Raw genomic sequence first — 22,028 nt, 5'->3', positions numbered from 1 at the left:
CAGAGGGACTGCAAACACCAGTGGTTTTTTGGGGTGGTGGTGGAGGTACTTAAGGTATATAAGATGTTTTTAATTGGTGTTCATATTTATATTTATTTTTAACTGGTTTTAATGGTTTCTGTTTTTTAATTGTAAACCGCCTTGAGCCATTTCAGAAGGGTGGTATAAAAATCGAATAAATAAATAAATAAATAAGATATATACACTCCAGGACTAGAAGAGGTAGTGTACAGCCTTCAAGGAATTTTTAAATCTCTAAAAAGAAAATTAAAAGCAAGCAAATGCAGAAGTGGACCATAATGAAAGACTAAGAGAGTAGCCCTGTTTACCGCTTCTTCTTTAAAACAATTAATGCTTAAGTGTCATGTTGGGACACATTCAGCCTCTGAAGTTTTAACGGCACACATTCAGCCTCTTGGAAATTTGGTGGGCAAACTTGCTTTTTTTTTCCTTTTAAGGTCACAAAATTATTTGGTTATGGTGTGGTTGTTACATCATCATCATCATCATCATCATTTAATTATTTAACATATTTTTATACTGCCCAAAACTTACATCTCTGGGTGGTTTACAAAAAGATTAAAAAGTAAAACATTAATTAAAAGCAAAAACAATAAATAAATAAAAGCAAGAAATTTAAAACACAATTAAAAATTTTAAAACAATATTCTAAAAACAACATTAAAACAATCAAAACAATATCAGTTAAATGCCTGGGTGAACAGATGTGCCTTTAAAGACTTTTTAAAAGTTGTCAGAGATGGGGAGGCTCTTATTTCAGTAGAAAGCGCATTCCAAAGCCTCGGGGCAGCAACGGAGAGGGCCCGTCCCTGAGTAGCCACCAGACGAGCCAGTGGCAAATGCAGACGGACCTCTCCTGATGATCTCAATGGGCGGTGGGGTACATAACGAAGAAGACGTTCTCTTAAATGCCCAGGGCCCAAGCTGTGTAGGGCTTTATAGGTTATGACTAACACCTTGTATTTTGCCCAGAAACATATTGGCAGCCAGTGTAACTCCTTCAATACAGGAGTAATATGGTCTCTCCTAGATGACCCAGAGACCAGCCTGGCTGCCACATTCTGGACCAACTGTAGTTTCCGGACTACGTACAAGGGGGTAGCCCCACATAGAGCGCATTGCAGTAATCCAGTCTGGAGGTTACCAGCAGATGTACCACTGTTTTGAGGTCGTCTATCTCAAGAAACAGATGCAGCTGGCGTATCAGCCGAAGCTGATAGAAGGCACTTCTGGCCACTGCCTCAACCTGGGACACCAAGGAGAGACTTGGATCCAGAAGCACCCCCAGACTGCGTACCTGTTCCTTCTGTGGAAGTGTGACCCCATCCAGAACAGGCAGATCAAAATCGTCTCTCGGGTTCCAACCCAGCACAATGAGTACCTCCGTCTTAGCCATATTCAGTCTGTTTGTTTTTTATTATTATTATTATTATTACATTTATATCCCGCTCTTCCTCCAAGAAGCCCAGAGCGGTGTACTACATACTTGAGTTTCTCTTTCACAACAACCCTGTGAAGTAGGTTAGGCTGAGAGAGAAGTGACTGGCCCAGAGTCACCCAGCTAGTTTTATGGCTGAATGGGGATTTGAACTCGGGTCTCCCCAGTCCTAGTCCAGCACTCTAACCACTACACCACGCTGGCTCCCTCATCCAGCCCATTACTGCCTCCAGGCAAGCATTTAGGGAGGTTATGCTCTCTCCTGATGATGCTGAAATGGATAAATAGATTTGGGTGTCATCAGCATACTGATAGCACCTTGCACCAAATCTCCTGATGATCTCTCCCAGCGGTTTCATGTAGATGTTAAACAACATCAGAGACAATATGGAGCCCTGAGGGACACCATACCAAAGTTCAGATTTTGAAGAACAGCAGTCTCCAAGGGACACCGTCTGGAACCTGCCTGAGAGGTAGGAGCAGAACCACTGCAGAGCAGTGCCTCCCACCCCCAACCCCCTCAGACGCTCTAGAAGGATACTATGGTCGATAGTATTGAAAGCCGCCGAGAGGTCCAAAACAGAGTCACACTTCCTCTGTCAATTCCCAGTTGGAGGTAATCCATCAGGACGACAAAGGCAGTCTCCACCCCATAGCCAGCCCAGAAGCCAGTTTGAAATGGCTCTAGATAATCCTAAAAAGATAATCTATGTCACTAAGAAGGCAGTGTGCAAAGTAGGGGCCATGACAATTGCGCAACAACATTCTGCACAGGCCTCGCAATAAGCCTGAGGCACTGTTCCTTCTAAGGCATGCACATATGCTCACACTCACACATTTCCTGATATCCACTTAGTTGATTTTAGATCCCGCTCAGGTTGAATCAAGAAGGCCCCACTCTGAATGCACACACGGCCTTGATACTGCCACTCAGAACAAAACTCATTCCGCACACAGATGGGGGGGGGGGGGAAATAGAGAGAACACTGGCCTGGGGAGGGGGGTGGGGCCTGTTTCCTGGTGACAAAGTGCCGTGGCTGGAATGCTGAGGAAAATGTGAAATCCTTGCAGCAGAAGCAGTGCTGTTGAGGGAAGATGCATCTGGAGTCCAGGCACCAAATGAGTTACTGTGTGTTTATTACACTAGAAATGGACCATCTGGAGAGGTTGTGAGATAGCAGAAAGAGGTTAGCGACCCCAGTGCTGAAGGCATTTTCGAGAATCATCAGGTTCTTTTGTTTCCGCGTTTGTTTTTTTAAGAACGGGGGGGGGCGGGGGGGGGGAAGGCTGTTTAGCACTGCACTTTCTTTTAGATCACAATTTCAGGAAGTGGTAGAATGGTGCATGCTGCTAGCTTTCCAGTCTAATTTACTATCAAATATTTCTTTGGGGCTCCTTTTTGAGGTGTGAGGGATATTCGTTCCAACAAAGAACCTGAAGTGGAGCTGCTGAGTTTGACTGCCGTGAGGCGCAGGCTGGTACAGGCCACGGCCTTTGATCTGCCTTCTTATGCCCTATGGTGTATCTGTCTTTTTCCCCCCCTTTGCAGATGGAGAGCGACTGGGTGAGGTGACTGATCCTGGCAAGCGAGTGGCTGGGGCCCATGCATCCTCTCCTCAAAGGAAGGCTGAGGACTCCAGCGAGAGCCGGGAAGACGAGCAGATGGTAATTTCCCTTGTGCCTGGTTTATCTCCCCCACCCCCACCCCAGTGGAGAATATATTTTCTAACAGTGTTTGTTTGTCTGGAGGAGATGAAAGAAGACACATTTTTTCCTAATCCCAGTGCATTTGTGGGTTGGGAGCAACCTATGCAGAAGTGCTTTGAGATTTGAAAACATTGAGGCACTTTTCATAAGGGGAGGCAGCATTCTCTGGGAACCCACTCAGTATGTGGAAATTGTATCCATTCAGGGTCCACACATTTTCCTTGAAATGGGTGCTCACCAAGACCCTACATCTTTCCCAGGAACAGGAAAAAAGGTCTTGCCTGTGATGACATACTGAACTTCCCTGAAGGCCAACATGACTGAGGATAATGCCCCACATTCTCTCCAATTCTGGGTTGCGGGAGGGGACCAGAGTATGCCCTACTAGTTTTGCAATTGCTTGTGGAGAAAGCCTTCACCACCATCTCCAGCTCAGAAATGGAGATGTGGTGGGGACTTATCCCTGCGGTCCCAGTACAATATCCATGAGAGTCTCTTTCCTTCTCTAGAATCTGGAGAAGGGTGATGGTTCTTTCCAATTTCATGCTGACTTCCCCACCCACTCTGTTGTATGAGCAAGGGGGACAATTATGGGGGGGATTTTGGGAAGGCGTAGCAACAGAGCCTGTTGAAAAGAATTCAGGGGTAATTGCTGGTGTAAATTCCTTCGACAATTAATCTTAAGCAGGAATGAGAACAGCTTTGGCAGCAGTACATGGAAGCCCCTTCTATGAGGACTGGTGTTCAGCAGCTGGGCCATAGTATTGTGTCTCTTGGGAAATGTTGTGGAGAATTTAAGGTGCTTGGAGTGCTGTACATGGGAGAGGGTTATGAATCTCCTCTGACAAGTGGTTCTCGGTGTGAGTGGCACTGCTTTGTAGACCAAAGGAGAGATTTTTCAAGGCCTGTTGCAGGTCCCTGTAGTGCTGGTCACTAAGACATTCACATCCTACTTAGCATAATGCTCCGGGATTTGATAATGCTTTGGCTATACTTGGCAAGGGGTCAGTTTCCCCAGGCAGGCTGTGAATGGCAAGTGGATTGAATGAGGAGGAGTCTGTTGTGAAAGGGAAACAAATCTGCTACCACCTGCCGGTGATGCATAAAAATAGTGGTGATTATGTGAGGTACTGGCATCTTCACATTGGAGAAGGAAATAGCAACCATGTTGGTAACCTAGGAAGCTGCCTTGTACCAAGTCAGACCATTGGTCCATCTAGCTCAGTATTGTCTGCACTGACTGGCAGTGGCTTCTCCAGAGTTACTGGCAAGAGTTTCTCTCAGCCCTGTCTTGGAGGTGCCAGGGAGGGAACCTTCAGATGCTCTTCCACTGAGCTATGGCCCCATCCCCTAAAGAGAATATCATACAGTGCTCATATGCAGTCTCCCATTCAAATGCTAACCAGGGCAGACCCTGCTTAGCAAAGGGTCTTCAAATTCATGCTTGCTACCACATGACCAGCTCTCCTCCCTCTGTGTTGTCCTAGAAATAATGTGGAACAATTAGCATAAGCTGAGGAGAATGTGGTTGTTGCAGGCCCACACACATACACAAATGCTAATTGAGCCTGTGCAGGAGCAGTGCCTCTTAACATTTAACAATATGTTGTTTATGTGTCCTCGGAGACTAGGGAAGAGCAGGACTAAAAGGGAATGTGTATGTTGATGGTGAAGCAGACCCTTTTAACGGTTGCAGCCGGCCTTTTTAAGAGAATGAGATATGATGCTTCAGAGATGGGCATAGCTAACACTCTCTCCCAAAACTGAATCATTGTTGTCTCTCATTATAATTAGGGCCAAACTACGCATTTGCTGAAATGCATTTTAAAGAGGCTTATATTTTTTCCACAACGTTCAGCCATGGATGGTCCACCCATGATTGGGAACATGGCACACAGTGAAGAAAGGGTAATCTTTCTGCCCAGAGCCATTTTCCTGCCATAAAACTTCCCGCAAGGCTGTTATTTGCCCTCAGTGGCTATTTGCACCAAACAGTTGCTCTAGCATATAATGGCAGCTTTTGGGTGGGGTAGGGATATTAAATGATTTTGGGCAGTAAATAGCAAGAGGGGAAAGAGAACCCCATCTTTCATGTGCTATAGTGATGATCAGGACTGAGGGCCCCCTTTGTGTTTTTTGGTGAAGGAAGAGATGCTTCTAGGTTTAATCATGCCTCTTTAAAATGCATTTGAGCACACAATGTAGTTTGGCTCTAAAAGTGGCAACTTCAGCCCTAGTCTACTAAAGCTGAAGGTTTTTAAGCATGGGTCCTCTTGCGTGTTCTAAACTTCTCCTTTGAAAGTGCCCTTGGAAGTGCAGGTGGCATCACGTTTTCAGTTCACAGAGCAACAGATGAAGACAAGCAAGGCATGAGGGAGCTGTCTTAACTAAGTTGGCCTCAGAGCTAAGAATAGAAACCAAGATTCCTGAGAACCAGACCTTTCTCTGTTCCGTAGAATTCCCCCCCCCCCTTTTGTCCAGTTCTCAGAGCATCATAATTTTTCCACTGGGTCCTTAGAAATGTTATCAAATATGAGTAAACACTATAACTACAGCTATTTATTCTGAAAGAAAAAATTCACTGTTTGTATGAATGAAACACAGATTTTTCATTCTGAATTCATTATCCACATTGTTTGTTTTCCAACATTTTTATAAATTGGCTTTTTTAAACCCTGGGTTCTCTTTTCTTTTTCTTCTCCCCCCCCTTCCCAGCCCCCCGCCCCATCAGGTCTGGCATATTGTAGGTTAAAGGATGCAGGGGAACAGTAAGGGTATGTCTGCAGAGGGTATATGTATATACATTTTGCAGGGGGAAAGTGTTCAGGGATTGAAAGCACGCTTTTCAGTGCAACCAGTCCTTGCAAACCACATTACATCCGTGGTTTCATCCTTCATTGGTTCATCTCCTACTTTCACATGGATTTAGTGGGAAGGAAATTGTTGATCTGAATCTGGGTGTCCCAGTCTACACGGAGACAGGATTAAAGTTGCCATGAGAAACTTTCTAGCATACCCTAACTTCCCATGTAGATCTAGAACTGAAAGTGGAGAACCAGCCGTGTAGGAAACCGCCAGCAGCCTAGGTGTAACCTGCCAGCAGCGGCCCCCAAGTCCCCTAGCCACGCCCCCTGATGTCCGACTCAGGGAGCATGGTCATGTGCAGAAAAGGGGCCACACAGCCCTGTTAGCAAGGCACTCCAGCCAACACTGTTTCCAGCCTGGCTGGGAGCACCTTTCCCTACTTCTAAAGGAAGAGAGACACGTTCCCAGCCAGGCTGGGAACTCAGCGCTGCCTGAAACGTCTCACAAACGGGGCCCTGCATATGTGTATATATACAAATACAGTGGTCCCTCAACTTACGAAGTACTCGACATCCGAAGATTTCGACATACGAACGACAAAAAATACCGGAAGTCGTTGCTGGTTTAGATGCGGCTTCCTCGACCTACGAATTTTTAGATGCGGTTTCCTCGACTTACGAATGTTTCCGGACCTCTGTGGATGCGCTTTTCGACTTACGAAAATTCCGACCTACAAATGTGCGTTCGGAACGGATTATCTTCTAGTAGTGTGCCCGAACCGGTCCGGCGGCCATTCCAAAGAATGGCCGAACTGCTGGACCGGTCCGGCCCTGCCTGGTTCGGGTCCAGGTGGGGGGTACGCCTTTAAGGGCGGGAGGGCTTGCTTAGCCCTCCCGCCTCCTTGCCCCCGCCAGCGCCCGTATTTTCTAGTATAGGCGCGCTGGAAACCAGCCGCCCCCCCCCCCCGCCGCCGCCGCTGCGAAAGAACTCCCAATGCCAGCCCTCCCTCCCTCCCAGCTAGCTGCCCGCCCACCCGCTCACCCGCTCACCGGATAGGAAACAAGAGGAGCTCCGGCACAGAGCTCCTCTCGTTTGGAAGGCCTCTGGCATAATGGTGTTTTGCGCGCGTGCATGCGCGCGCCGCAAAGCACACCGTTCGCCGGAGGCCCGGTCTACCCGCCGGGAAAGGGCCGGGTAGACCGGGCCTCCGATCGCTGGGTAGACCGGGCCTCCGGCGAACGGCGTGCTTTGCGGCGCGCGCAAAACACCATTATGCCGGAGGCCTTCCAAACGAGAGGAGCTCTGTGCCGGAGCTCCTCTCATTTCCTATCGGGTGAGCGGGCGGGCGGGCGGGCAGCTAGCTGGGAGGGAGGGAGGGCTGGCATTGGGAGTTCTTTCGCCGCGGCGGCGGCGGGGGGGCGGCTGGTTTCCAGTGCCCCTATACTAGAAAATACGGGCGCTGGCGGGGGCAAGGAGGCGGGAGGGCTAAGCAAGCCCTCCCCGCCCTAAAAACAAGGCCCACCTTCGGTGCCGGTCCGGACTTCTCCGGACCGTGCACATCACTATTATCTTAGTAAGTCGAGGGACCACTGTACATAAACCCTTTGCAGACATACCCTCACTGTTTCCTCCCATCCTTTCCCCATATTAACTTATAATATCCCAGTCCTTCGAGAGAGAGAGAGAAGAAAAGAGAGAAAATTTATCGCTGGGTTCCCAGCCTGGCTAGGAACGTGTGTCTCTGCCTTTCGCGGCATGGAAAGGCGCTCCCAGCCAGGCTTGAAACCCAGCACTGGCTGAAACACATTGCAAACGGGACCACATGGCCCTGTTTCTGGATATGGCCACACCGCCTGCATCAGGTGTCAGACGGGGGCAGATAGAGTGGCTCCATAGGGGGTGGCAGCCGGGTTCTTTGGACCCTTCCGCACAATGGTGGCTCCGGCCCTGTGGAGAAGAGTACAGGTCCCAGAATCGCAAATGCCTAGTTTCTATAAGCCACTGTTCAGCCTCCTTAGGATTTCTGAACATGTGCATGTCCAAATGTGTAATCTTAAGGAATTATTTTATTCTTATTTATTCAAGTAATTAATAAAGTCATAATACAAAGATGAAAGGATCAGAATAACAAATATTAAGACAATATTACATTTCAAGAAATTTTAAAAAGTTAACACAGTTAAACTGTTAGACTGTACTTAAAGAAGTACAGTTAATATGGCAGTAAAAGACGAGAAAGTTATGTAAAAATAGTTTTTAAAGCCATTTTTCAGACATCGAAAGAAAAAGTATTAAAGCAGATGTTATCACACCAAAAAGCAGGATATAATGTTAGAACACTTAGCAATTTAAAGCAGATGGAAGAAGGGTAAAGAGATCCTGGTAGAATATTGATGTATATGTTCGGCTATCCGAAAGAAACTCTACAAATATTCAGTTTCTTAAATATATAATATTAAAATTGTACAAATAAAATGACAGGAAAAAAACCATAATAGGTGATTATCCATATCTAAGTTTCATTTATTTATTGTTTCAATGATCTTTAGAACCATTTTTTAGATCTTTTTTCAAATAAATGGTTCTAAAGATCATCAAGCCTATCAGATTCTCTCCAGTAACCCATAAGGTTGTACTTTGTCCTGCGTTTTATTGGGATAAGGTAAATAAAATATGTTTACCCTGCTTTGCCTTTTAACAGAAGTCCCAAACCAAAAACATAAAAGTTATTTATCACATAAAATCCCATGGAACAAAAATGACTTAATTCTGCAAATAGGATGGCTGGCTGCTATTATTGGTATTATTGATCAGAGCTATATGCAGTATTCCAGGTGTGGCCGTACCATGACTTTAGATAAGGGCATTATACTGACTTTTATTTTTTGTTCCTTTTAGGGACATGCATGGAATGGGATTTGCATTCCATTCCGAGCTCAGAAAGGAATGCAAATGCCGGAACATTCCAATGGAAGAAGCTCGGAGCATTTTGAGTGTTCTAAGCACCATTTTGGAGGCACGTTTCCCCCTTGCTGACTTGTTTTGGCACTGGCTTGCAATTGGCTTGTGATCTCCTTGCTTCTGGGTTGGATTGTTATACAAATTGATTTGTATGACAGCAAGCTAACCAAGAAGCAAGGCAATCTCAAGCCAATTGGAAGCCAGCACCAAAACCAATCAGCAAAGGGAAAACAGGCATCCAAAATGGCACTCAGAAGACACTCGAAACGTTCTGACTTGGAAAGGGGTCATTCTGTTCCAAGCTCGAAACAGGCCTTTCATTTGAAGGGTGTTCTGTTTCTGTTCTTGAAACACTCAAAACAGCCTGTTTCGAGTCAGAACGTTTCAAGCCTAAAATGTTCTGCACATCCCTAATCCCTTTTCTCATGGCATGGAATTTGTTTCATGAGTATAGAATTTGTTTACTTCATCAGCACAGCATACTGAGTTGAGTACTTACGACTGCATGGTCTCTTTTCTAGTTAGTCGCTACTCTGTCAAACCTTGTCCCTGAATATGTGAAGCCAGGGTTTTTGCCCCAGCATGAATCTTCTTACGCTTAGTTTTCTGAACCATATTTGCTGTTTAGTTATCTATCCAAATAGCGCTTTTGTTATCTATCCTTTTGGAGTGCTTCACACTCCTCTTGCAGTGTTGTCTGCAAACCCGGCCACCTCGCTGCTCACCCTTGACTACAGATCTTTTATTAGCATGTTAAAGAGCTTTGGCCAACAGGATGAGCAAATGACTTCACACAGTTCAGATCTCCTTGTGAATGAAGACAGATGTTTTTTCAGAGCAGTCATGGTGGGTTCTTCACAGTAATATGGAGCCTGCTTTGCAAGTAGTGGTGTAAACAGTGAGGAGCTATAAGACATGCTATAATGCAGGAGGGGCTGCTGTGCAATGGGAAAGGCAGCCCTGGTGGTGTTGCGCAAGCATCCAGTTGTGCAACAACTTAAACAGCATCTCTGCAGTTGCATTATAAACAATGGGAGTAGCACGGTGCAACTGTGTGGACACTGTTTAGGCCATTCCACAACTGATTGCTTGCACAACACTGTTGGGGCTGCCTTTCCTGTCACCCTAACCCCAGTGGGACCCTTATTCTGGCGTATCACTTGCACATCATGTCGGCCATTGGTTGCAGTACAGCTCTCTTGCAGGGTGGGGTGTCTCCAATTCATACACCTCTCCATTGTGAGAACTATTTTCTTGTCTGTTACCACCACTTGCAAAGCTGCGCCCATACCATAGTGAAGAACTCTCAGTGACTGCTCTGAAAACAGCTATATCTGTCTTCACTCGTGAGGAGATCTGAACGGTGTGAGGTCATTTGCTGAGCCCTAATCCCTGCTGGAGACGGACGGGTTCCATCTTTGTTCAGGAGCTCAAGGTAATAAATGCATCCAGCCAGCCACATGCGGAAAGGAGGCTGAGGAGGACAGAGGCAGCGGCTGATAACAACTGCTGTAAACGGAAGAGAGCCCATTAGGATGCACAGTGCTAAAGAAATAATTAGTTAACTTTGTCTACATGAGCTAATTAAAGCCCCAGAGGAAAGGAACACAATGCCCTCTGAAGGCGTTATTAGGGAGACGGCATAATATGCTGTGATTGTTTCAGAAAGGAAGAACTTCTTCCGCTGCCTTAGAATTTTAGCTGTGACTATAAAAGAAGTTTTATCTCCAGGCAGTCTTGCTTTTGAAGATGCAGGAAGATGGCTAGGCTGGCTTTGGGATTAACTTGAGGGATGGGGTGCGGGTATTTCAGATCCCTCTGGGGATGCCTGCAGACATGATGTGTAGCTTCCAGCACCAGCAGTCCCAAAGGGCCAGTCCTGACCCATGCCAAAGGGTCAGCCACAGCCACCTCCAGCTGACAGTGAAGAATCCTTTCTCCCAGCCTAATTGATGTGTAGTTTTGCAGCTGAGTCTCAAACTGTGGAGGACAGCACAGGCTTCGTAGAAGCTGAATAAATTGACTCTTTTCACCCTCACTCTCTCTCTCGCCCCACCCCCTCCCTTTTCTAGTGTGCCTGAAGCTGCGGTAGATTAAAAAGCCTCTGTGTTCTTCAGCAGAAAAGACCAAAAGCTTCCTTTTTGCAGCTGCCAGGAGAAACCAGAGTGTGTGAGCTGGGCTTTGCAGGAGGAGGTGCAGCCAGGCAGTGTAATGCCTCTATGCCGGAGCGATTATAAATTTGTTCCTTACAGGGGCCCCTGCAAACGAAGGTTTCACAGAATTCAGCAGTGGCTGAGTAAAAGTTTCCGCGCCTAAATGTATTTGTTTTGGAGCCAGTACTGAATTTCAAAGTTTGCTTCTAAAACAAAGTGAACTTTCCCTGCTTCCTGAACTTATAGTGGAAGCTGTTCAAAGCAAGGCTACTCTGAACAGCATTTCCAGGTTTTGTGCAAATTGGGTTTATTTGTGTAAGTGGGAGGGGCAACTGCAGCTTACTATTGGATGCTGAGCCTTTCTGTCTTAAGGCACAGAACTACTGTCTGGGTTACATAGGAAGCTGCCTTATCCCAAGTCAGGCCATTGGTCCATCTAGCTCAGTCTTGTCCGCACTGACTGGCTTTTTCAGGCAGGTGCTTTCAAGGTTTCAGGCAGGAGACCTGGAGATGCCAGGGATTGAACCTGGGACCTTCTGCATGCAAAGCAGATGCTCTACCACTGGGCTATGGCCCCAGTGAGGGAATGGGAGTTCCAGGGAGGGAATTCCATACCCTGGGGGCAACTACAGATAGGGCTCCGTCCTGTGTGCATAATGGCCTCAGAAAATAGCCTGGCTGCTGCATTCTGCATTAACTGAAAACTTCGAATACTCTTGAAGGACAGCCCTGTTGCATTTTTTTGTCCTTTTCCACATACCATCCAAAACAGAACTTTCCACAGCCCCATGTAAAATGCAGTCCAGTAATCCGACCTCAGTGTGACTGAGGCATGGGGGAGAGTAGCCAGATCTGCCTTCTAAAGGAAGGCTCACAGCAAGCGCACAGGCCAAAGCAGTGCAAAGGCACTCCTGCCTTCCAAAGCCCCCGGACGATCCAGGAGCACTGCCAGCTCCAGGAGAACCCCTGGACTGTTCATGTGCCCTTTCAGAGGGAATTCAGCTTCCTCTAAAAGAGGTTGAACCCCTCCCCAGTCCTTAATTTGTTATGTGATAACACTGTAGCCCACTTTTCTTCTCTGCGAATACAGGAGCAATAAAGTTTTTCCTGACTCCTCGGGACACAACTGAATTACTCCATTAATGGCACAAAGCATCCTTACAATGCTAAAGGCAATGGAAGAGTTCATAAAGCTTTTGTTTGGAGGTAGTGGTGTGTGAGAGTATACAATGGCACTCCTTCCACTCTGGAGCATTTCTAAAGTCATACAGTGCTCAATGTCTCGGGGTGGGGGTGGGGATCAATTGAAACGTTTGCATCCAAAAATGGGACTACTTTATCTCCCGGAGGACTTTTTTCTGCACACAGCTCAAAAATGGCAGGGTTTCAACTAAGGAACCATTTCTGCTTCTGTTAACACTTCTGATTATCAAATAGCATACTGCCTGGATAAAATGTCAAAGAAATCACCTAGCTGGGTCTCCTTATTCCTTTTGCCAGCAAACCAGTGAATTGGGGGCACAAGGGCTCAGTAGGAGCAGAGGTCAAAGACAAAATGGCATTGCAAAGGGCCTGTGACCTTATGCTTTAGTGACTTCTTGCTGAGAGTTCAAAAGGTTCAACATCAAGGACAGGCATGTTGTTAATTTTAGCCACAAAGCCTTAGGGATGCTGTACAAGCCGAAAGAGCATATGGATATTCACCTGCTATGCTGTAAGGAGTAGGGATAGACCACTGCTAGGCACATGAATGCTGAAGATACTGCTCGCAAATGAGAGTCATGGTCATGATCAGAATCACTCCAGCCCTACAGCAATGGCTGTGCTCCCTCAAGCACTGATTGGGAGGCATTGCTAAAGCATTCCATGCTCAGAGTTCCTTGGAGAAAGGGTAGGATGCAATTGGGACAAAATGCCGGTGTGCATGTGGGAATTGCATGACCTTTACCAAGGATTTTCAGCCTTTTAAAAACATGTGTACTACTACTTCTGTCTCAAAGCTTCAGCTCAGGTACCCTACAGACAGACAGACACACACACACACACACACACACACACACACACACACACACACACACACTCTTACACACTTCAGTGTCACGGTTGTGAGAGGCTACTTCAGTTACTGGCTCAGTCCAGAGTAAATTACTCACGTGCATCCATCTGGCAAAGGGACAGGCAGCAGGGAAGCCCACTATAAGAGGGGGCCCAAGGGCACGTGCCACCTGTATGCCTGTTAATCTGGGCCTGTGCTCCATGTACCCTCCACAAAATTTTGACAGGGGTTCATTTATTCCTGGTTGAAAATCCCTGACCTATATCATCAGTGGTCTACGTACAAACTAAGAACTATGCACAGGGGATGCTTTTGCACACACTCACTCACAGAGAGAGAGAGAAAGGGGAAATTTTGGTCCCCACCCCCACAGTAACCCGTGCCTCCCATAAATATGTTCCTGATGATCCCATAACCCCCAGGGGTATGTTTTTGGAAGGCCCAGACAGTTGCAAAGGGAAGAGGGATTGCCAAAAATTGTCCCTTCCCTCCATGCATGCCCAGAAGTGTTCCACACACACAACTCATAGTCTAGATGGAGGGCAATGAGTTTAATCCTCATTGAGTTCTGAAGACATCTGGATCTATTTGTCATTTGTCAGGAATCAAATTAACCTGAGTTTTTCCTGTGGACATTTTGTAGTTTTGAACCATTATTCTTAACAATCCTGTATGTTAGACCTTTGTATATTACAAAGGGAAAAACCATAATTTTGTCCATTCATTCATTCATTCATTCATTCATATGATTTCTATACTGCCCTTCCAAAAGTGGCTCAGGGTGGTTTTCATTTAATTTCATTGTTGTCTGGTGTTCTTCACATTTGGGAGTTTGAATTTTATGCTAATAGTATACATAACATATGATGTACTTCAAGCAGTGGAAAAATGAGTTGCCTAGGTTTGAGGAGGCTTGGCTTCATTCAGCAGAAAGCAGTAATGCACCCAGGCTAGTGGACTAAAAAAAATCTGCAGAACAACTCTCTCTCCCTCTCTCTCTCTCTCTCTCTCTCTCAGATGAGAGAAGAGCTGGTCTTGTGGTAGTAAGCATAGATTGTCCCCTTTGCTAAGCAGGGTCCACCCTGGTTTGCATTTGAATGAGAGACTACATGTGTGAGCACCGTAAAATATTCCTCTTGGGGAATGGGGCTGCTCTGGGAAAAGCATCTACATGCTTGCATGTAGAAGGTTCCAAGTTCCCTCCCTGGCATTTTCAAGATAGGGCTGAGAGAGACTCCTACCTGTAGTCTTGGAGAAGCCACTGCCAGTCTATGTAGACAATACTGAGTTAAATGGACCAATGGTCTGACTCGATAGAGGGCAGCTTCCCATGTTCCTAACCAATCATTTCAATCTTACCAGTGAGAGAAGGCTTGACATTAAGTTTTAAAAGATGTTATGTAGTACTTTCATTCCCACCCTGCTATCATACCAAAGCTCCCTATGCATTCATACACATGCACACATGTATATGTGGACAATGCTTCCCTCTGATGCTATTCCACAGGGTGGTGTGTGAATATAGCACTCCCATGGGCAGGGCCAATCACCATAGAGTTTGTTGCCTGCTGAAGCAAATGACCATGCATATTCCTTCCACCAGTGTTTGTATGTGTGCATACAGTAGTCATTATTGTTTTGGTCTGTGCTTCCCTCCTACATCAAATGACTCAGAAAAGCCACAGTAGCAGTGATGAGTCCAGAGATATGTTCTCTTTCCTTCCCACACTACAGCTGGTAGTGGCAGTATTTGTACCATGTACACAGGTAGTTCGTAGCACATTATCACTGACTGTTTTGCCAGAAACTTTTGTGTGTGCATGGGACACACCTACAGGACTACACATAACAGATATGAAAGACTGGAGGGCCGCCATATATATTTGCTTGACCTCAATAATAGCTTTGCACACCAAATGTTTATTCCTGGCAGGAAAGGTTAGCTGCAAGGATTCCATTCTGTAAAGGGAAAGGCTGGTTAGCCTTATAGTCTGACAGTGAAAGAGTATTGCTGGTTGGAGCCTGAACTAGAGGAAGTTCCTGGTCTCTAAACCCTTCTAAAGAAACCAGCTGTTTTTGCCATAAGAAGCCCCATAGGATGGACCTGTTCTCTAATCTTGATTGTTAATAAGCTTTTACTGTTCCATTTTTATTATTTCCCACTGAGAGCAGCTGAGGGATTATTTCAGTGTACTCCACAAGCAGCACAGTGAAATAATTTGTATATTTCCCTCTCCTTCTTTATTGCATAAAGGTGAACAGCAGACTAATCCACCTCCATTATGAAAGACAAACCCAGAATCGGATTAATATAATCTGTTTAAAAGAAAGAGGAACCCAGAGAGGCATTTCGCCTCCCTACAACTTCCAATCTCCAATTTATTAAATGGAGGATAGGCATGGCTGCTGCTGGGTCCACTTGCTGGATGATGCTTGGCTCTTTGACCTTATCCCATTGTCTTTTGCTTCCAGATGATTTCTTTCTTTTCTGTGGGTTACTTACTAAATTTGATGGCAGGATTCAAGGATACTTTTTCATTTTCCTACCTTGCAGGCTTCTCCTGTGGACTGCAATAGCTTCTGTATAGGACAATATTTGATTTCCACTGTTGAATTTCTTAGTGCTAGTGGCCATATCCTATGGCCAGGGGTGGCCCAAGGCATTGCTATGCCTGAAGCGAGGTGCCAAGTGCTACCTTGCCCCATGCCTCTGGTGGGGGCCAGTCCCCTTTCAAAACCAACCCTTACAAGCTCTAAAGTTGGCGCAGGGAGGTGGGAAGGTTGCTTGTTGCTGCCTCTTCCCTGTTTGTGCTGCTTACAAGCTTTGCTGGGAGTGCCTCTCCTCACACTCCTTTGTAATATACAAAGGTCTAACATTTGCAAGGGTCAGATCAGTCCCAAGGAGCTGCTCCAGTGGCAATGGTAGGGGGCATTTGCTGCCTTACCAGAGCACCAGTCATCTACCACCTGAGGCAATGGTCCTGCCACATCTTACGAAGAGCCTTGCCCTGCCCTCCCTATAGCAAGGAACTTTCTAGGCCTCATGAGTGCAAAGAATGTGAATACATGTTGGCTAAACAATACAGTTTCGTATTCATGATGAACAAACTGCCTACCTTTAGGTTAAAAGACAAATTGGGAAGCTTTTTTCAGTAGACATTCTCTGTATGACCTTGCATGAATCACTGAATGTCACTGTGCTCGAGTTTGACTTACAAGGGTTATAGCAAGCTGCACAGAATATATTGGCACAGAAAAATCCATAACATAAAGACACTAAAAACTGAGCCCTATTGGGCCTAGGGCTACTGATGCATCTCTGAGGGAGTGCCATCCGCTCAAGAAAGCAGGATGTTGCCAGTGACAGCAGTAATATGACATGGTGAGATTTAACAAAGGGATGTTATGTGATTAGACTGCTGCTGTGTTTGCTGGTAGTGGAAACAGTGGATGGATGGACTACCAATGTCTTTTACTAGCTGCTATCAATTATCATCTAGCTAATCAATAAGCCACTCTTCAGATCCAGTAGTTACTGAGCAAACCTGTTTCATATTCAGGGGCTGAAAAAGCGTGATGGCAAAAGTGAGCAACATACTGAACATTATGCTGCTGTCCACCATGTTTCGAAAGCTAGAGTGAGTGTGTGTAACTCGGTTGCTTTCAGTAGGATAGAATTGCAGATGGCCCAAGCAGCCCAGCACAGTTATGCCTCATTCTGAGCAGAGGATCTCCATGTTTATTCTCTGCCTATTTGTATGCAGCCAGGGAAAGGCTGCAGCTAAGTCTTGGTCCTTACATAACCTCGGTGGCATTTGAGCTGCAGCAGTTCTGTTCCTGCCCTGATATGTCAACATCATTACAATGCTCTGCGGCAGACTGGCTGCGTAGAAGCAGCTAGAGGGAGCAGGCAGAGGCAGCAAGGGGAGTGGTGGGCAACAGGGATGGTCGCCCTCTCACTCCCGCCTGCCCGTGGAGCATGTGACCTAGGCTGTTAGTACCCCTCCTTGCTTGGTGCCTTAAGCGACCGCCTAGTTCACCTGATGGATGGGCTGACCCTAATTGGCGGTAAGGTATGAGCAGCCCTTTTCTGTGTGGACCTGGCCCTTTGGAGCTCTTTGTTCCCTGACATATGGCTAATTCACTCCCTGTCAAGTTTCAAGTGGAAGCTTAAGATTTTTGTTTTCCAGAAACTCTTCACTGATCCTTGATCATTCACAAATAGCTTTTGCACCTTGATAGTAATTGTTCTGCTGCTTCATGGTGTGTTTTAAAATAGTTGGTTTTGTTGCTGATGTTTAGCATGGGTTTTAATTCATTACTATTGCAGTAGGCCAGATGAGAGGTGATAATGGCATGAGTCACTGTGGCTAGGTCCACTTGCCCCAGAAATGGTTACAGTTGACTCATCAACTGAAACTGGACAAAAGTGTCCCTGGCCATAGCCTCTACCTGGATATCCAGGAACAAAGCCAGGTCCAGGAGGACTCTCAAGCTACAAACTTGCTCTTTCAAGGAGAGTGCCACATCCAGAACAGGTTGATAACCTGCTCCTATGTCAGTTGATATCTCAACTAGAAGAACACTGTCTTAACAGGATTTGATTGCAACTTCTTAATCCTCATCCAGTTGAGCACTCCAAGCTTTGATTCAAGATCATTTACATCCAGATGGGACTAGGCTGACCTTCCCTGTTGCCAAAACAGCTTGTTTGGGGGCTGCAAACAGCACCCCTCTATGTGATTTGGAGTTGCAGGCTTGAAACCTCCGTCTTGGATACCTGAGCTCATGGGATTGTGAACTCTGTATATGCCCATATTTGGCACACTATGCAATATTGGTTGCTTAACACAAGCAGACATGGGGCATCACTGCCCATGGTCAGAAAAGCAAATGAATAACGACTGTAGGGAGTCTCCCATGGCCTCTCTTGTAAAAAGGAGGAAGCTAGCGAGCAGACCTGGGTCAAAAAGATCTTCACAATAGGAATAGCTAACTCCCTTCCTTGGCAAGCGGATTAGCCTTGCTTATCACTCCTACAACAACCCAGATAAGCATAGCGCATCCCCAGTTTCCTATCACAGTGCTAATAAGCTGCAAGGACCCAGAGGTAGGATCATTAATAGGAAAAGAAAACCTCTCTCTCTCTCTCAGGAAGAGATGTCTCGTTCTCAGATAAAGCTTTTGGGTTCACCCATTCACAGACACCTCTCAACCAGCCATTCCACCTTTTGTTTAAAGACCACACACTCGATTGGCTCATGCAAACATGAACTTCTTTGCATTGCACACAAGTTTCAGCCTCTGCAGGAGGGAGCCTGACTTCTGTATTGCCCCAGGGCATGAATTTGTCTATTTGTACTCCTGATCCAAGCACATAGTTAAGAGGGGAAACCCAACAGAGAACTCGGAGAAGGACCCTGGAGAATAGAACACCCCTGGACCTCTCCTAGAACCAAACACTAGTTTATTTTCCTAGCCCACAGTTGGTCACACTGCACCATTGCCTTTTCTTTTTCCTGCCTTTCTACTTTGCCCCTGTGAGGAAATCTACCTGCACACTCCAACCTGCAAGTGCACCCAACGCACCAATGGATTGTGACCTGTAATACTAACCATCTATCCCTTTAAATCTCCTCTCTCCCTTCTCTCTCCTCTTTAAGTCTACATTTGGGTCCCTTCATAAGCAAAGCCTTAAGCTTATTTAATTGACAATTTGGGCCCTAAGCTAAAATGCCTTTATGTGAGATTCTAGTTGATACTGTTGGTTAAGATGTTATTGCTTCCTCACCTTGCCTAATAAATTGTTTTATTTTTCTTTACCCCGATTAGCCCTAAATAAATCTGATAGTACCATATTCCCGTCTTCTCACCATTTCCAGACCAAAACTTTGCATAAATTGATATTGTAATGAACTGTTCCATATAGGCACACACACTGATTCCCCACACTAGTCCAAAAGTACCATTAGAATGTTTAGCCAGTACTCCGGAATAGAGATGTGCATGGAACCACACTGGGTGGCTCAATGGCAGCGGGGGTGGGGGTTGCACTTTAAGGATGGGGGAGGGTGCACTTGTCCCTCCCTCTGCTTTTCCTCCACCAGCGCCCGGTTTTCCTCAAGTCTTACAAGGCAGCAGCGTGCCGCTGGACACACACACACACGCTACTTCCGGCCTCTTCCAGCCAAAGAGCGAACTGGGTGGCAGGGAAGTATACTGCTGCCCCGTAGGACTTGAGGAAAACTGGGTGCTGGCAGGGGAAAATGGAGGGAGGGGTATGTGCACTCTCCCCTGCCCTTAAAGTGCAACCCCCTGCTGTCTTTGCACTTAGAACCGCCTGGCTCTTGAACCTGTTTGGAGGCCCATAAAAGGGCCTCTGAACAGGTTTGTGCACATCCCTACTCTGGAACAGTTCCATTAAAACCCCATGCAGATGTTCTAGCTAGAATGAAGGTGGTGCCATCTCAGAAAGGGCCTTGATTCTCTGTCCAATGACAGAGTGCCCTTCTCATCTCTACAGTCACTCAACAACTGATAGCTGAAATGGGGAATTAACGGGATTGGATTCTCCATTGAACTTGCTTTTGCTGCAAAGAGCCCAGATAAATTTGCTGCTCTTAGGATCCAGCAATTTAGTACATCTTCCTGATCCCAACAAATGCCTAGCTTGCTTTTTTTCTTTTTTCAATGCTGTAGATACAATCAATAACAATTACGTCCCCATCTCCTATAGCTCTCAACCTTTACAGAGAGAATAATTTTCCATGACTCATTGCAGTATTGCCAACGGAAAATAGAGGTTGTTGTCTCTTCACAAGAATTGTTTATTTTGTAATTGGCAAAAAGAGATGTGGGGTTACTGCCCCTTCCCAGAAACCCTCAGTACTGCTTCTGAGGTCATGGTTTTTCTTAGGTTAGTATTTCCGTGTAGGAGACTGATAATGAATGCTTATTATGACGATCCTTAAAATAACTAAGAGATGTACAAAATGGACCAAACCACATGTAGACCCTCATGTGTGACAAATACATATGTACCTATTTTGCTGCATGTTTTTATTAATTTAATTTAATTTAATTTAATTTAACATATTTTTATACTGCCCAAAACTTATGCCTCTATATGATTAATTTAAAAAAACTAGCAGTGGGTTCCTGCAACGTACGTGTGTGTGTGTGTGAGAGAGAGAGAGAGTGTGAGAAAAAAGATTATATTTATTCATTATATGTAATCCGTACATGTGGGGTCCATGATGTTTCCTCCGTAGAAATGCAACTGCCTTCAAAATTTTGTATTGGTGCCTTCGTTCATTGCTGGAGTAATGATTACTACTACTATTTACATACCACTTTTCAACAAATGTTTGCAAAGCGGTTTATATAAAATAATAATAAATAAGATGGATTCCTGTCCCCAAAGACTCACAATCTAAAAAGAAACATAAGGTAGACATCAGTGACAGCCACTGGAGGGATGCTGTGCTGGGGATGGTTAGGGCTAGTTGCCCCTCCCCCCTGCTAAATATAAGAGAATCACCACTTTGAAAGGTACCTCTTTACTCAATTAGCCGGGGTCAGTCTGGAGTAGTTGTTGGTATATATTCTAATGAGCCCCTGGTGGTGCAGTGGTAAAACTGCCGCCCTGTAACCAGAAGGTTACAAGTTCGATCCTGACCAGGGGCTCAAGGTTGACTCAGCCTTCCATCCTTCCGAGGTCGGTAAAATGAGTACCCAGAATGTTGGGGGCAATATGCTAAATCATTGTAAACCGCTTAGAGAGCTCCGGCTATAAAGCGGTATATAAATGTAAGTGCTATTGCTATTGCTATTGCTAATAATCCTCCAATACAATGGCCCACATGATGCGCAAGGCAGCACCAGAATTCCCAGTTGGCAAGTGCTGCTGAGCACATGAAATCCAGCCCCGGAGATGCTGAGCAAGAGTGCTGCTACTCAAACTGGCATACCTACACTTGCGCAGTGAAACTTAGGTTGTTTCTAGTGTAAGTAGCGCTGCACAAGTACAAGCACATTGTGTTAAATAGTTGTACAACTGTGTTCTTGTGCAACACTGCCAGTGCTGGCTTCCACGTGCTCAGGAGTGCCAATCCATTGAGAACTCTGGCATTTGCCTTGTGCATCATGTGAGCCAATACTTTCTAAGGCTATTACTTTTGGCACTAGTCATGCCACAGCCGCTGCAGGCTGTTCACATCTGTTTTCATTACAACTTCCATGTGCTTTTAAACTTCCAGAGCATTGCCTGCTAGTGCAGACATCTGGCCTCACCTGGGAGAATAGTAATTTGTACAGATCTGTATGAGTAATAGGAGAGCTCTGTGGGAAGGTGGATGGCCTTAACCTGTCAAGGTAAAAACAATCAAATGCATCTATCTCTCTTCTGCCCCCCTGCCCCCCAGTATTAAGGAAATGGAAGCAAAACGCTTTGCAAAACTGAGTCCTGCACATAAATTTGAGCCTACACATAATGAGAGAAGCACAACATGCAGAAGAGAAACCATTTTGCACTCCCACTATAACAAAGCAAAGTGGGAGTTGTGTGTTTTCATAGGAAGATGCATATGCATATGAGCAACTCTCTCTCTTCTGTGTTACAGTGAAGGCATGTCATGGGAAGCAGATCTTGAGTTTCCCCACATTTACGAATTGTGTTGAGACTGAATTGGTAACTTCCCAAACAATACATATATAAGGTTTTAACATAAGAGATACTATTCCGCATAAGAGATTGGTAGCAGAGGCGTATCTAAGGAAAATAGCGCCTAGGGCAAGCACTGAAATTGTGCCCCCTGTCCAAACATCTGACGCCCATCTTTCAGATAACTTTACCATAATATCAGCTTTAAAAATGCAAGTCAAGCTC

The 22,028-nt window shown here is 45.6% G+C and overlaps 1 protein-coding gene across 4 annotated transcripts in view; it reads left to right on the top strand.

Annotated features, from left to right (window-relative positions):
* Positions 1 to 22,028, top strand: part of B4GALNT4 (beta-1,4-N-acetyl-galactosaminyltransferase 4) — a 217,123-nt gene that overhangs the window by 114,188 nt on the left and 80,907 nt on the right. For 3 of the 4 annotated variants that reach the window (XR_008309798.1, XM_053261538.1, XM_053261545.1), the window contains exon 2: positions 3,009 to 3,124. Coding sequence is in view for 3 of the 4 variants with exons in the window: in XM_053261538.1 (XP_053117513.1) it covers positions 3,009 to 3,124 (116 nt within the window). In the remaining variant the exon portion in view is untranslated. Of the gene's footprint in view, positions 1 to 2,623; positions 2,647 to 3,008; positions 3,125 to 22,028 lie in introns of those variants that run through there. The other variant, XM_053261562.1, reaches the window with a different exon arrangement.

The sequence above is a fragment of the Hemicordylus capensis genome, chromosome 1 (genome assembly GCF_027244095.1).
Source record: "Hemicordylus capensis ecotype Gifberg chromosome 1, rHemCap1.1.pri, whole genome shotgun sequence".
Lineage (NCBI taxonomy): Eukaryota > Metazoa > Chordata > Lepidosauria > Squamata > Cordylidae > Hemicordylus > Hemicordylus capensis.
This window is presented reverse-complemented; position numbering and strand designations above follow the sequence as displayed.